This window comes from Pteropus alecto, unplaced genomic scaffold (genome assembly GCF_000325575.1).
Source record: "Pteropus alecto unplaced genomic scaffold, ASM32557v1 scaffold555, whole genome shotgun sequence".
Classification (NCBI taxonomy): Eukaryota; Metazoa; Chordata; class Mammalia; order Chiroptera; family Pteropodidae; genus Pteropus; species Pteropus alecto.
In genome coordinates, this window is record NW_006436809.1 from 404,572 (window position 1) to 419,299 (window position 14,728).

The window sequence follows — 14,728 nt, forward strand, 5'->3', positions numbered from 1 at the left end:
GGAAAGAGGTAAAAAGGATGATGTGGAGCTGGGGAAAGTGTTGGTGGAAATAATGCTTCCAGGCAACCACGAGAGCTGGCGGGGCGAGATCCACCTTATTCAGGACCAGCACCAGGGCCAGACCAAGTTCTCCAGTCACGTACTCATAAAGTGCTGGTGGGAAATTCACAACCTGGGACAGGGTTGGTAAGGGGATGAGCAATGGGAGGTCAACCCAGATTTCTCTGCCTCCAGCTCCCCACTCAGCAGGTAAAGCTCGGACACAAGACCCTGGTGGTAGCAGATTCTGGGGCAAAAAGGATAAATCAGCCAAACTGAACTAGGAAGACAAAGCAGGGATAAGCAATATCTGTGCATTTGTGTAGGAGTGTGTGTCCATATGCCATTCTGGACCTCCAACCTAAATGTCCCACACACTTCCCTTTCTCCCACTGGAGAACAACAATAAAGTGATAGAGCAGGTCCACACAGCAGCCACCCAGCAGCAGAGTCTAGAGACTTAACTACTACTCCAGTATTCCAGGTGAGTCTTGTGCTGACTGATATGACAAAGCAGGGGGAAGCCCCCAGCTGCCTTCATGGAATCAATCCCCTGGAGCTCCACTCGGAGACTTCCTATTGGTTTAACTCTGCTGGGCTGGGAAACAGGATATGTGGCTTTTTGTCAAAGGAATAAGGAAAAAGAGAGTCGGTTGACCAGGAAAGGAGTAATAGGCTGTGACATTGATAAATAAAGGACTGAGTCCCTGACTACAGACATCAGCATGGAGTAGAAGAGACTAAAAAGAAGGATACTTCTTTGTCTCCTAATTCCTGCCTCTGCCCTTCACCCCACAAGAACCTTTCTCCTTCCTCTGGCTTTCCCAGCCTCATCCCAGTACTCACTGGATGTCGGATATCAGTGATAAGCAGGACAATGTCAGACATCTCTAACACTCGCCACATCTGTCTCCACGTCTGGAAAATCAAGGTTGGTGGAAAAGAACCTGAGTTCAGAGTCCCTTTTCTGCCTGACCCCAGACCAATTTGACCATGGGTCACTATGCCCCACTCCTGTCCCTACTCCATCCTCACCTCCAGATTGTGCTCAAAGTAGCTGAGTTTCTCCGAGGTGTAAGCCGCATGAATCTTCCCGAGATATTCCTGGAAGCTCCGTTCCTCCTGGCTCGTTAGTTGCTCCTTGGACATCTCATAGCTCCAAGGAGGACGTCGAGGAAAGTCCAGGACTGGGAAATCAAGAAAAAGTCCAAGTGAGTCTGAAGATAGTTTCAGGACTCGAGGGTACCTCCCACTTCTTCCTCACAGTCAGCTTTTACTCTTCCACACTCCTTCCCCCAGCCCACTGCCTGTCTCAAACAGCCAGTTGTTGAGCTCTCACTCACCTGAGCCAGGCTGATAAACCTCCCGGATGTCCAGCTCCAGCACCTCAGCACTGACGGGCTGTAGTACTTGCTCCCGGGCTGCTCTTTTTCTCCTCTCTACCTCCTCCCGGCTGTCACGCTCAAAATGCAAGCGGTATCTAGCGGGACAGGGTCCACAGCAACCATCGCAATCTTGTGGCCACAAACTCCCCTCTTGGGCAGACAACTTCGCAAAGCTTTCTCTTCAAGGTTGTTTGCTTCCTTTCTGAGTCGGACCTCCCCCAAACTCCTCTTTCATGTAATATTCGGCCTTCTCCTAAGCCTTGTTCGTTTAATATGCCAAACCCACTCCAGCCCCTCTGAAAGTGAAGGTTGTGGCCCGCTTCCGTGAGCACAGCGGCCCGCTGCGAAAGTGGCATCACAGCCCCACTACCTCCAGTTTCAAGCCTCCACCAGCGGCACCAGGCTTTTCCCCCAGCGCTCTACCTTCCTGGTAGGCAGGGAAGGCCTAGCCAGCGCCCCCCTCCCACTCTCACCGATTTGGATCATATCCTCGCAGGCCCAGCCCCTGAGAAGGCTGCTGGTTGAGCCTACGGATGTGATGGGTCACAGACTCCCCGTCTGAAGTGTCGGTCTGCTCCTCCCGCCGCTCCCGGCTCCCGCTGCGGCTGTTGGAGCTGGATCGCAGCCCATCTTGAAGCCCTGCGGGGCGGAGCCAGTGATGCCAGTGCTGGCCGCCTCTGAGGGGGCAAAGACCCCCTTCTCCGGTCGGCCTGGCTTTCCCCCTTCACCCCACCCCACTTCTTCTGAGGCCCGATCCTCACAGCAACCCAGCTCAGGACCCTCTTGGATGTGCGTGGGGATAGTCATTCCTCCTCCGGAGATCTGCGGGGATGGCGCCCGTTGGAGCTGGAGGGATTCCCCTCCCCCAACTCTCCATCCTTCCCCACCCCTTCCAAGTAGGGGGGCTGGGGTGACGGAATCCCCTCCGCTGTCGCCCGCGCGCGTCGGCGCGCGGCTACCACCCCTTCCCACGCCCCCAAGAGGTGCGACGGGCACACCCCTCCTTTCAGACGTGCGGGAACCCGAGCCCCGCCCCCTCCTCTCGCTCCCGCACTGACCTCGCTTCCGCTCCCTCTTGTCCTGCAACTGTTTCTTCTTCTGCTTCACGCTGAAGGGCTTCTTCCTCGGCATGGCCGGGACCAGTCACCTGGCCCGCCCTCCACCGAGCTCCCGCCGTCTCAACTGACTCCCCCCTCCCCAGGCAGCCCCTGCCGCAAGGGCCTGGGACCCTCAAGGGGGCGGGGCTAGGAGGTGACGTCAGCGGGCGGGCCGGCCGATTTGCCCCAGTAGCAGGTCTGGAAGGCGGAAAAGGGGAGAAATACGGTCACTTCCCTCCGAAAGTGGGGCGAAATGATGTAGGGTGAGCTCCCCGCATGTGAGAGCCAGTGGTATCAGGAAGGCGCAGCAGCAGCGAAGGAGGCGCGCGTGGGAGGATCGGGCTCACTTCGTCACGGACGCTACCAACTTGCGCTCGGAAAAGGGGGTACGCGTGTCATCACTACCTTGCGCGTCTGGGAGTAGCTACCACTCACCTGGAGGGGACGGTGGAGCAGGAGGCGAGTCTCCCTATCTAGGGGCGAGGGGCGTAGACACTCCCAAGCTGAATTCCCAGCCCCTGGGCTTGACCTGATTGGAAGCCGAGACTGCGCGCTCAAGAACGAAGCCCAGTTGCTGCGTTACACTGGGAGCAGGGTCAGAGGTCTTGATGGGCGGAGGCGGCCTGAAGCGTCCTGGGCGCCGCCCTGCTGGGACCCAAATTCCTGGTGGGAAGGATGAGAAGGAACAGGTTTACAGATCATAAGGCGAGCGTGGGCTAAGAAGGAAACCCAGGTGGGACGAGGACTTTGAGAGGAAGGTCAGAGGTCACGAAGTTGTGCCTGCAGCTGTTACCATAGTAACACGCAACCGGATGTGGCGATCTTACGGTGCGACAGTCCTCAGACCTGGCCTGAGAGCTTGATAACTCTGTTGCACACTGTGAGGGGTCGGTTGTGGAGTGCTTTTCAGCGAAAGAAGAGAGGAATTTTTTAAAGCATAGGAAAGGTTTGAGATTGCCGCCATGCCTGGCAGAGATCGAGGGAAGCAGCTGATGTGAAAACTAGCAGCACAAAGGTTCCCGCAGCCTTCCGGAAGTTAAATGGCGGGAGCTCAGCAGGCGGGTCCGCCGTCCCCCCGCCGGAAGCGGAAACAGAATCTCAGCGTGCCCCTTTCCTCACTGCCCTCCAAATCCCGCTACAGCCATTGCTGCAATCACAATGCTGAAACGAAAAAAGCAGAATCAGCAGCAGCAGCAGCTGCAGCAGCCCCAACTGCCAGAGCGAGAAGAGATTGGAGACGAAGAGGATGAGAGTCGCATCGGTGAGGATCTCGGGAAGAGTGTGCAAATTCCTGTCGGTCGGAGCGAGGTGTTAAGGGCCGAAAAGGTGCGGGGGAGGAGGCTCCAGCGGAATGAGTAAAGGCGCACTCGCTGGTGAGGGTGTGGAGGGCCTCTCCCGGATGGAGCCCTGAAAGAGGAGTTCTCTTACTTGAACCTTTAGCTTTAATCCGTCCCCTAAACCTGTATGTAGAAGGCAGGGAAGGAGTGGATAGAGAGCACGTGTGCGCCGCTGCAGAACTTAGAGAAGTTGCAGGTTGCCGATGACTGGGATAACAGTTTAGGTCCTTACTTTCACAGGGAAGGTGGAAGTGTGTCCTAAACTACTGGAGGAGCAGGGAGAGCTATCTGCTTGGCCAACAGCTAAGGAGAGGGATCGGATTTCCTCTGGAAGTTTTAGATAGCAACAGGTTCAGGGAAAGAAAATTGTAGGTTATCTCTGCATTATCCCCTTGGTCCAGTCTCCACTTTTAGCAAATCCTGAAAACTTTTGCAGAGGAAAGAGCAGATATATGGGTGAAAACTCAGATAACATTGCTGAGAATATACTTGGCTTTAGTGGGGAGATAAAGAAATGAGAACAAGAACAGGATCATCAATCCATTATGATGACCATATTTTCATGTCTACTCTTAGGACCACCCAGCCTTCTGGGCCCTCCCCCTATGGCCAATGGAAAGCCTGGTGACCCCAAGACAGGTGAGGAGGAAGGGGCCTTGATCCTTTGATTAGGTCTTGGGGAAGGGAGCAACGGCAGGACTAAAACCCAGGGAGGACTTAAAATCAAAAGATCAGGGATTCAGTACCTAAATGGAGGTATATTATGTATGCACAGATTGGAAAACTTAATGTTGTAAACATGTCAGTTCTTCCCAAATTGATCTATAGATTCAGTGTATTCCCTGTTATGAGCCTTATATTTTTGTGTGTGGAAATAAACATTCTATATTGTTACATGAAAATGCACAGATCGGGGTGAGATTGCAAAAACAATCTTGAATGGGAAGGCTTGCTCTAAATATCAAGACTTAACCTTAAAGCTATAGTACTTGTGATGATGTGCTGTTGGTGCAATGATAGATGTAACTCAATAGAAGAGTCGAGTATAAAGACTCTAATAACAGGCCCACACATATATGGACACTTCATTTATGACGAAGATAGAACTAAAATAGTGGTCTTTTCAGTAAATTGTGCTGGGTTAATTGGATATTCATGGGAAAAATGAAATTTGACCTCCTATTCCTACCATATGCAAACATCAATTCCAGTATAAAAGAGAAATAATTCTAGAAAACAAATATATTTCATGATCTTAGAGTAGGTAAGAGTTCTAGGAAACACACATTAACCATAAAGGAAAGATTTATGAACAACTACATTAGAAAATACAAACTTCTATTAATCAACTGACACCATTAAGAAATTAATAGGGAACCATGGAGTAGAAGATACTTGCTACAAATATAACCAATAAAGAGCTCATATCTAGAATATATAAAGAACTCTTCTAGAAAACCTATTAGAGAAATGGGCAAAAGACCAGAATAGCCACCTCATTAAAACCACATTTTAAATGGCCAAAAACAGGTGAACTAGAACATCTTTAGTCAACAAATAAATACAAAATAAGAACATACCACTTTGAAATCGAAACACTTGTGCACTGTTATGGGACTGTAAAATAGTACAAACACTGTCGAAAATAATATGGAAGTTCCTCAAAAAATTAACAACTACTGTATGATCCCACATTCCACTTCTAGATATACATCCAAAAGAATGGAAAACGGGATCTTAAAAAGATATTTGCACACCCATGTTCATGGCCGGACTTTTCTTAATAATTAAGAGATGGAAGCTATCCACATGTCTGTTGAATATGTAAACAAAGTGGTATATTCGTGCAATAGAATATTATTCAGCCCCAAAATAAGAAAATCCTGTCATATGCTGCAACATGGATGAACCTTGAGGCCATTATGCTAAATGAAATAAGCCAGTCACAAAAAGAGAAGTACTGTATGATTCTACTCATATGAGGTATCTAAAGTAGTTAAATTCATAGACACAAAGTAGAGTGGTGATTGCCAGGGGCTGGGTGAAGGGGGAAAAGGAGTGGTTAGTAGCTATAGAGTTTCAGTTTTGCAAGATGAAAAAGTTCTGGAGATCTGTTTCACAACAATGTGAATTTACTTAACACTGGTGAGTTGTACACTTAAAAGTAGTTAAGATGGCAAATTTTATGTTACATGTTTTACCACAAATTTTTAAAAAAACCCTTTCACACAACAGAATAACAAAAATGAAAAAGATTGACAATACCTAGTGTTGTCAAGGCTGTGGAACAACTGCTGGTGGGGGTATAAATTGGCATAAACACTTTGGGAAAAAGTGACTTTATTTGTTAAACTTGACTATACATATACTCTAGGACCCAACAATACCTCTGCTAGGTAAATACTCAACAGAAATGCATACATATGTATAACAAAGACATGTATAAAAATGTTCATAGCAGCATTTTTCCTTATAGCCCCAAACTGGAATCCACCCACATGTCCACCATCAGTAGAATGGATAAATAAGTTGTTGTATGTGCATGCAATGGGATACTACACTGCAATGAAAACGAACGAACTGCTACAGGCAACCTGGATGAATCTCACAAACATGATGTTGAGCGAAAGGAGCCAGACACAAAAGAATGCAGACTGTATGATTCCACTTATGCAAAATTCAAAAACAGGCAAAAACTAACCTATGGTGCTAGAAGTCAGGACAGTGGCTACTTTTGGGGAGGAGGGTGGAATAGTGGGGGGAGGGACACAAGGGTGGGTGACTTCTGAAGTGCTAATAAGGTCCTATCCCTACACCTGGGTGGTGGAAAACACAAGTGTGTTTACTTTGGCAATAATTGAATTGTGCACTTAAAATTGGTGTATTTTTTGTATGTATAATGTACTTCAATAAAAAGTTTTTTAAAAAATCAGGGCTGCTTTATCAAGATTGAGCTGTCTGTCAATTGATCAACTTTCCATGGCTTTCTCTCCCCCTCTCCCCCCATCCCCTCTCCCTCTCCCTCTCCCTCTCCTCTCCTTCTCCCCCTTCCTGTCTCTCTCCCTTTCTTTCTCTTCTCTTCTCTTCTCTTCTCTTCTCCTCTTCTCTCTCTAGCTCTTCACAGAGGTCCTCCAGGATCAAAGGGACCCATGATTCCACCACTGCTGAGCCTCCCACCTCCTCCCCGGAACAGAGGTTTAATTTGGGGGGGCTTAGGCCCCAGATCCAGCCCATACGGTCGTGGTTGGTGGGGGGTCAATGCTGAGCATCCTTTTCCCGGACCAGGCCATGGTGGTCCCTCCAGGGGAGGCTTTCACAAAGAACAGAGACATCCTCGAAGGCTCAAAAGCTGGTCACTTGTCAAGAATACCTGCCCACCCAAGGATGGACCCCAAGTTATGGAAGGTGAGGTCCGTTTTTTTATGCTTGTATACATTTAATACCCATGGTCCCAGAGTGACCGTGACTTCTCCTTTGGGCTGTCCATTGTCCTTTTGAAGTAGTAGTCCTGAATGTTTTTTCTCCTAGGAGAAAGATATTCTAAAATATCTGGACACAGTAGGGAAATATCTGATCACTCTACCTCTGCTTTCTGTTACATTTGTTTTCTGTTTTACATTTTAAATTACCCAATTTTCACTTGTTCACAGACAAATCTGACCGCCCTGTCTGCCGACACTTTGCCAAAAAAGGCCACTGTCGATATGAGGACCTCTGTGCCTTCTACCACCCAGGCGTCAATGGACCTCCTCTGTGAGACTGGTGCCTTCCCATCTAAGCTGGAAGGAGCCTTCTGTGACTTAGCGGCCATTAATTTCCCTGTGGCCCTGTGATGGCTACTCTGAGGCTGTTCCACCCACCACACTCAGTCGGTGACACCCACCCCCATCCATCACCTCCCCATTTGGAGTCCAGAGTTGTGTTTTATCACTGGTGTGCATTGTGCACTCTTCTGATCCAGCCTCCGGAGACTCACCTTCAGGAACCCATCTTTGCTCCCTTTGCCTCCTGGATCCTCTTCTCCCTCGCCAACTGACTGCTGAACAGGAAACCTATTTGGTGCTGTTTTCTCGCGTATCTGTCCACCCAATCCCCAGTAATACCCTTAATTTCTGAGCCGTGGAGCAGTTTCCTACCATTCCCTTCTTCCACCTGATAAAATGTGTTAAGTCCTTTTTATGTGATATCCACTACCCCCAATGTTGTCAGCTGCCCTGTGAAATTCACCAGCTTGTCTGACAAGTCAAGTTTTGATGACTGGTACAGAGTCACTCTCTGAAAGTCCAATCTCCCTTTTGTACTTAGTAGTTTCTGCATCAGTAGCATGATCCCTGCCACTTTGGTCTGTGATTACTGTTTTGTGAAACTTCATCCCCTTGTAGCCTTTCTTAGTGTCCGTGACATTTTTGTGATTTCCCAACACTAGAGTATTTCTGCCAAAATGAGTGAGGCTCTCCGTGTCCTCTAGACTTTCTTCACGTCCCTACATGGGAGAATTGTGAAACTTTCCATAAGATGACCTCCCTGGGCCTCCCATTCTTCTGGTGTCAGTTTTTCTGGTAAAGCTTCTGATGGGCTTGCCCTGTCTCCTCTTCACCCCATTTTAGTCATTGCGAGGCCACGAGCCCTTTCATTTTGAATTCTGTGAATCTCTGTTTGGCTTACCTTTGGGTGGAACCTGGACAGTACTGTTGCCCTCATCCAGCCTTCTTCCCCTACATCCCTGGCACTGGTGGTTTTCTGTGAAAACGGCAGTGAACAGGTTCAGTTTTAAATTAGCCCTGAAGATGTGGGTCAGGAGTTGTATGGGCAAGAGGGAGGGATGAGAGTCATTGGAGAACTGAAAATGAATTTTTTAAACATTTTTTTATATTGATAATAAATGCAATGGAAACAAGCATTTTCTTTAATCCCTGTGTTCCAGTCATCTCTGGATGTGCAGATGAGGTTATCGTTGGAGTCCATTTATCCTTCATTTAGTTCATACACAGTGGTGACAGAGAAAAGCAAAGCTTAAGTTTCTTCCTGTCTGAAGGAACCAGTGGGAGTCCTGTTAACCAGATCAGGCTGTATTATGTTCAAGGGTAAAGTTTTATAGGAGAAAAGAAAAGCCAGGTAATCATGGAGTAATTTTTAAACATTTTACTGTGTCTGTAGGTTTGATGTTTATGGAGTGGTAATGACAGAATCAGTCTCAATAAATACTCGTGTGCCTGTGGACCAGGTGATATACTAGGCACTAGAGATAACAACCAAAACCAGTGAATTGAAAATCTATAGGAGACACGTTTATCAAAAAATCACAGATAACGTGTAAAGTTGCACCTGTCAATATTGCTGTAAAGAAGCAAGATGTGATGAAAGGGAGAGTATATAATAAAGGCATCTTAGAAGATGACAATTGAGGCAAGCTCTGAAGGACAAGCAGGAAGTGAGGTGGGAGAATGTAGTCCAGGCAAAGGTGTTTGGGAAGAGTAGGAGGCGAGGCAGAAGAAAGGAGCTAGACCACTTGGGGCCTTGCAGAACATAAGGATTTGGATCTTATAAGACAGAATCCTTTGAAGAGTTTCAGGAAGGTCAGTATCACAGCTTGGTTTTTCTAAAAAATCATAGTTTATGGACCTGGCTGGAAGTGGAGGTTAGAAAGTTACTTTGGTAACCCAGATGAGTCACAATGATGGCAAAAACTTTGGTAGTAGAGTTGAAGAAAAGTGGTCTTTTGGAAATAAATCGAAAGTATTTTAGGTTTCTTGGGGTTCTGGCTTGCATAACTAAGTGCCATTTAAAATGAAACGTATTGGAAGAAAACGGGCAGAATAACACTTTCCTTGTGAAGTGGTTGAGTCTGAGCTGCCTTTTTTAAGACATCTGAGGAGAGAGAGTTGGATATACAGGTCTTGTATTCAGATTAAAACTAAAGGCATAAATCTAAATTATCTGCATATGAATAGTGGTCGAAGCCATGACCATGGATATAGTTTTTCATTCTAAATATACAGCACCTATTATGATCCAGTTTATCAGCTTTAAGTTCAATTGTAACAGAAACCAAAATTAGTCTTAAAGCAAGACAGAAGTTTATTTCTCTCGCACATCAAGAGGTAGATAGTCCAAGGCATGTGTGGTAATCACCACCACAAAGGTACTCAGTGATTCAGAATACCCCTAGCTTTCAGCTCCCCAGTTCTGAAGTCAGACCCTCCTATTCACGGTTTAGAGTGAAGCTCTAGTTTGTTCATCCATGCTCCAAGCCTCAGGATGGAGGAAGAAGAGAGGAAGAATAAGCTGTCTTGGAGGAAACTTCCCAGAAGCTAACATTCAACTCTTTGAGTTATATGCCACTGGTCATAACTTAGCCCTGTAGTGAATACCTAGCTGCCAGTGAGGCTTGGAAAAGTACTCTTCAAGCATCCATGTGCTAAGCAAAATGCTAGATTTTCAGCAGGTGAAAAAGTTAGGGTAGAATGAACATCCTCTACCAGCCACTCCCTGCTAAAATTCGGGGATGCAATAGAAAATAAGACAGCAAAAGTAATGGCTTTTAAGCCAAAGAGCATTAGAAACATACCTAGAACTCAAAGTTGGGTTTATTAACTCTGCAGAAGTTATCTAGTTAAGAAGGTTAGGAATTAGGTTTTGTGTTAGGTGATTCAGGGAAGGAGGAAGGTTCAAGGAAGCAGGGAATCATTCTGAATTGGATACTATCAGGAAGTTGGGGCAGTTCTATGATTGCACATCTTAATAAATTCATCTAGGAGAGAGGAATGAAATGGCTAAAACTGGTTTAAAAAAAAAAGATATTATTGTACCCAATGGGGGCTGTTTAGGATTGTTTAGTATGTATAGTTTACACAGTGATCTTGTTTTCATCTGTGCTTAGACAAGATTGTGAACTTTGTCTTCATCACAGTCACAGAATGACCTCCTCTGACATTGGTTTTCTGTGAAGTTATGGTCAATGTGAGAGCACCATGACCTAGATGTGAGCACCAGGCTAGCTGGCAACTGGCCTAGCTCCTAGAGTCAGGCCAGTTCCCAGTTGTCAGGGGCTGTTTTTCTCCACAGTAAACAAATGAATAATTACAAATTGTGATTACTGATATAAAGGAAATAAATGGGGTATTACATAGAGAATAACAGTTGAAGACTACTCAAGACATGGTGGTTATGAAAGACCTGTGAGGAATCTGTAGCTGAAGTCACCTGGGAGGAAGATATCAAGTGGGAAGAAGAGAGGATTCAGGACTTAGCCTTGGGGAAAGCTGACATTAATGGCAAAGTTAGGAAGGGTAAGGGTGAACTTGATAAGGAAATAGGAAAGATGATGGGGAGAGACCTCAAGAGTGTGACATCTTCTGGTTGCTCACTCTGTGCCCGGTACCATGCTAAGTTCTTCACATGTATTGTCTTATTTAAGCCTCACATTCATTCATTGAATACTTTAGTGCTTTCTCTGAACCAGGTACTGTTTTAGGGGCTGGGACTATATCGATGAAAAAGACAAAATCCTCATCCATATGGTGATTACAGTCTATTGAGGATGATAGACAATACATACATGTGTAATATCTTAAGTAATAAGTGCTCTGAAGAAAAAGTGAAGGAAGAGGCTGGAGAGTGACAGGTGAAAGAGAACAAGTCAATATTATAATACATAGGGCTTCTCTGAGGAGATGACATGTGAATAGAGCCTGAAATGAGAAAGTGACCGTATGACTATCTGGGGAAAGTGCATTCCAGGTATTTGAAGTAAAAATAGAAGGCCAGTGTGGTTAAGACTGTGGGAGATGAGATCAGGAAGTTCAACAGGGGCCAGGTCATACAGAGCCCTGTAAGCCAAGGTGAAGAAAGCACTCGGATTTTATTCTAAGTGTTTTGAGCAAATGATTTACATTTTAAAACTACTACTGACTGAAGAATAGACTTAACAATGAGAATAACAGCAGGGAGACCAGTTAAGAGGCCACCTCTGTGTTCCAGGAGAAAGAGAAGGTGGTTTGGTTTGGGGTAGAGGTAGAGAGAAGTGGGCAGATTTGGGGTATGTTTTAAAGTCTCAGTTGATGGCAACTCATCTTTCCAGTTGCTCAGTTAGGAAACTTTGGAGCCATCCTTAATTTTTTATTACATCTGACAGCCAATTAGTTAATAAAACCTACTGGTTCTTTTTTCAAATATATCCAGAAATCAGTCCTTGTCGCCACCTCTACAGCTATCACCCATCTGAGTCACTATCATCTCTTAACAGGTCTTCCTGCTTCTGCCATTCTCCCCCACACTGCACCGCCTCGGTCTATTTTCAGCATAGGACCCAAACTCATCCTTTTATTTATTTATTTTTTAAATGTAAGCCAGGTCAGGTCATTCCTCTGCTCAGAACCTTGTAATGACTTCCATTTTAGTCAAGAGTAGAAGCCAAATCCTTAAGATGACCTAAAAGATCCTTCCCATACCAGACACTGCTGTACTTCTCTGTTCACCTCTCCAACAACGCCTTGCTTGCTCATGCACTCCAGCCATACTGTCCTCCTTGCTGTTTGTTCCTCGTATATGCCAAGTATACTTCTACTATAGGGCATCACGCCACTCATTCCTTCTTCCAGAAAGGCTCTTCTCCTGGAAACCTATGTGGCCAAAACGCTCCCCTTCTTCAAAGATTTGCTTGAATGTCACTCACCAAGACCTCAGGAACAGTCTATTTAATACTACAACCTGCCCCTCTGATACTTTTTACCTTAGTCTATATATTTTTTCCATAGCATCAGCTTCATGGTTAGAAATATAAGCAGAGATCTTTATTGAGTGATATCCCAAGACGCTACAAGAGTGCCTGGCACATATCATGCACTCAATGAATATATTTTTTAAATAAATTAACAAAGCAGACATGGCTTGCTTGATGTGGAGTGGGAATGGAGAAAGAGGATGATCTTTCAGTTTTGGCCCAAGATTGAAAGATGGTATGCTTGCTTGCTTTCTTTTCTTTTTTCTTTTCTTGTCTTGTCTTGCCTTGTCTTTCTTTTTCTGTCTTTTTTTCAATTTTAACTATTTTTTAATTTATTTATCTAAATTTATTTTTTCTCTGCTTTTACTTTTATCAGCATGTATTATATGCTGCATTTACTTCTGGGCCATACATTTTTGTTTCTTCAGTTTCTTCTGAGATACCTTTTTCTTCTGTACAGCCTCCTCTTTGGTTTAGGAACAGTCTGCTCCTTTGCAGTAAGGATCATCCCACTGTGGCAGGGAAAGCTCAGGCAGGGGATAACCCACCCACGAGCTCTGTAAATTCTGCGCTGCATCCTGGGAGCTTTGTTCACCTGGATGTGCTCAGTGACCAGAGAGTCCACATCTAACCCTTAAGCTCAGCATCATTCTCTGCATTGTTAAGCATGTGCAGCCAAAAGCACTCTTTTTGGGCCACCGACCATGCATCCAGCCCCACTCTTTGGCCTGGGCACACCTACCAACTCCACCATTGTAATGACGGAATGGCACACATTGCTTCTGTGAAGTGACATCCTTCTGATACTTGGTGGCTTTTTGGATATGCATACCCTTGATGGCCTGGACAGTTTCACAAGTGTTCTTAAAGTGAACATGAAGATTTGAGCCTCTCGATTTTGTGGGGTTTTCTGGGTCAAGTGAATAGCAAACCATTTTCAGAGGTCAGCACAGGCTGCTTATGGTAAGAGCTATTTAAATTTATTTTCTTTTGTCAAAATTTATTTTTAATTATAGTTGACATATAATGTTAGCTTCGGGTGTACAAAATAGTGATTTAACATTTACATACCTTACAAAGTGATCACTGCAATAAGTATAATAACCATCTGTCACCATACATAGTTATTATGATATCGACTATATTCTCTATGCTGTACTTTACATCCCCATGTGTTTTTATAACTAGAAGTTTGTAATCCCTTCCTCTTTGGCAACCATCAATTTGTTCTGTGTATCTATGACTTTGCTTCTGTTTTGTTTTGTTTGTTCATTTGTTTTTTAGTTTCCACATGTAAGTGAAATCATATGGGATTTGTCTTTCTCTGTCCTACTTATTTCACTCAACATAATACTTTCTAGGTTCATCCATGTTGTCACAAATGGCAAGATTTCAATCATTTTTATGGCTAAGTAATATTCTGTTGTATATGTGTGTGTGTCTTTATCCATTTGTCTATTGATGGATGCTTGGATTGCTTCCATATCTTGGTTATTGTAAATAATGCTGCAATGAACATAAGGGTGCACATATCTTTTCGAATTAATGTTTTGAATTTTTTCAGATAAATACACAGAAGTGGAATTGCTGGGTCATATGGTGTTTCTATTTTTAATTTTTGAGGAAACTCCATATTGTTTTTCATAGTGGCTGTACCAATTTACAATCCCACCAACAGTGCATGAGGATTCCCTTTTCTCCACATTCTTGCCAACTTATTTTTTGACTGATTAATGATAGCCATTCTGACAGGTATGAAGTGATATCGCCTTGCGGTTTTCATTTGAATTCCCCTAGTGGTTAGTAATGTAGAGCATCTCTTTATATGTCTATTTGTCATCTGTATGTCCTCTTTGGAGAAATATCTATTCAGGTCCTCTGCTTTCAACTTTTCTCCACTGAGTATGATATTAGCTGTGAATTTTTCATATATGGCTTTTATTATGTTGAGATATATTCCCTCTACAGGTAGTGCAGTTTCTCCTCCCTTACTGGAAACTTTTGACCTTATTGCATTCTATCTTTGTTTTTAAATTTTTTTATTAAAATATAGCTAACATGCAATATTCTATTAGATTCAGGTGTATACCATAGTTATTCAACATTTATATACCTATAGAAGTGATCACCATGATAAATCTAGCAACC

General features: G+C 44.7%; 2 protein-coding genes and 1 pseudogene across 8 annotated transcripts in view; 1 reads left to right on the forward strand and 2 right to left on the reverse strand.

Annotated features, from left to right (window-relative positions):
- GNL1 (G protein nucleolar 1 (putative)) overlaps nt 1-3,098 on the reverse strand; it is a 9,807-nt gene extending 6,709 nt beyond the window's left edge. The window contains exons 1-7 of the mRNA XM_006913652.3: nt 2,957-3,098; nt 2,483-2,719; nt 1,898-2,063; nt 1,383-1,519; nt 1,075-1,226; nt 886-957; nt 2-172 (exon numbers count right to left, since the gene is read on the reverse strand). Coding sequence (XP_006913714.1) covers nt 2-172; nt 886-957; nt 1,075-1,226; nt 1,383-1,519; nt 1,898-2,063; nt 2,483-2,555 — 771 coding nt within the window. The 5' untranslated portion in view covers nt 2,556-2,719; nt 2,957-3,098. The remainder of the gene's footprint in view (nt 1; nt 173-885; nt 958-1,074; nt 1,227-1,382; nt 1,520-1,897; nt 2,064-2,482; nt 2,720-2,956) is intronic.
- Nucleotides 3,099-3,177: 79 nt separating this feature from the next.
- On the forward strand, nt 3,178-8,768 carry PRR3 (proline rich 3). Of its 7 annotated transcripts, none has more exons than XM_015590745.2 (6): nt 3,178-3,782; nt 4,435-4,497; nt 6,335-6,514; nt 6,973-7,053; nt 7,144-7,263; nt 7,509-8,768. In XM_015590745.2, exons 1-6 carry the CDS (start codon nt 3,680-3,682, stop codon nt 7,613-7,615), a joined length of 654 nt encoding a protein of 217 aa, XP_015446231.1. In that variant the 5' UTR covers nt 3,178-3,679; the 3' UTR covers nt 7,616-8,768. The 7 variants fall into 7 exon arrangements, with proteins under 7 accessions (XP_015446231.1, XP_015446233.1, XP_024903828.1 ...); XM_015590749.2 differs by having other exon boundaries at nt 3,738-3,847; XM_015590747.2 differs by lacking the exon at nt 6,973-7,053.
- A 1,276-nt stretch (nt 8,769-10,044) lies between these two features.
- Nucleotides 10,045-13,617, reverse strand: LOC112481220 (annotated as a pseudogene).
- Nucleotides 13,618-14,728: the final 1,111 nt, after the last annotated feature.

What these genes read in the sequence shown, in the direction of transcription:
- PRR3 (XM_015590745.2), top strand. Translation starts at nt 3,680, where the DNA reads ATGCTGAAACGAAAAAAGCAGAATCAGCAGCAGCAGCAGCTGCAGCAG. An exon ending in AGAGGATGAGAGTCGCATCG is followed by an intron (nt 3,783 to 4,434) that starts GTGAGGATCTCG and finishes GTCTACTCTTAG; the next exon opens with GACCACCCAGCCTTCTGGGC. An exon ending in GCCTGGTGACCCCAAGACAG is followed by an intron (nt 4,498 to 6,334) that starts GTGAGGAGGAAG and finishes TTTTCCTTATAG; the next exon opens with CCCCAAACTGGAATCCACCC.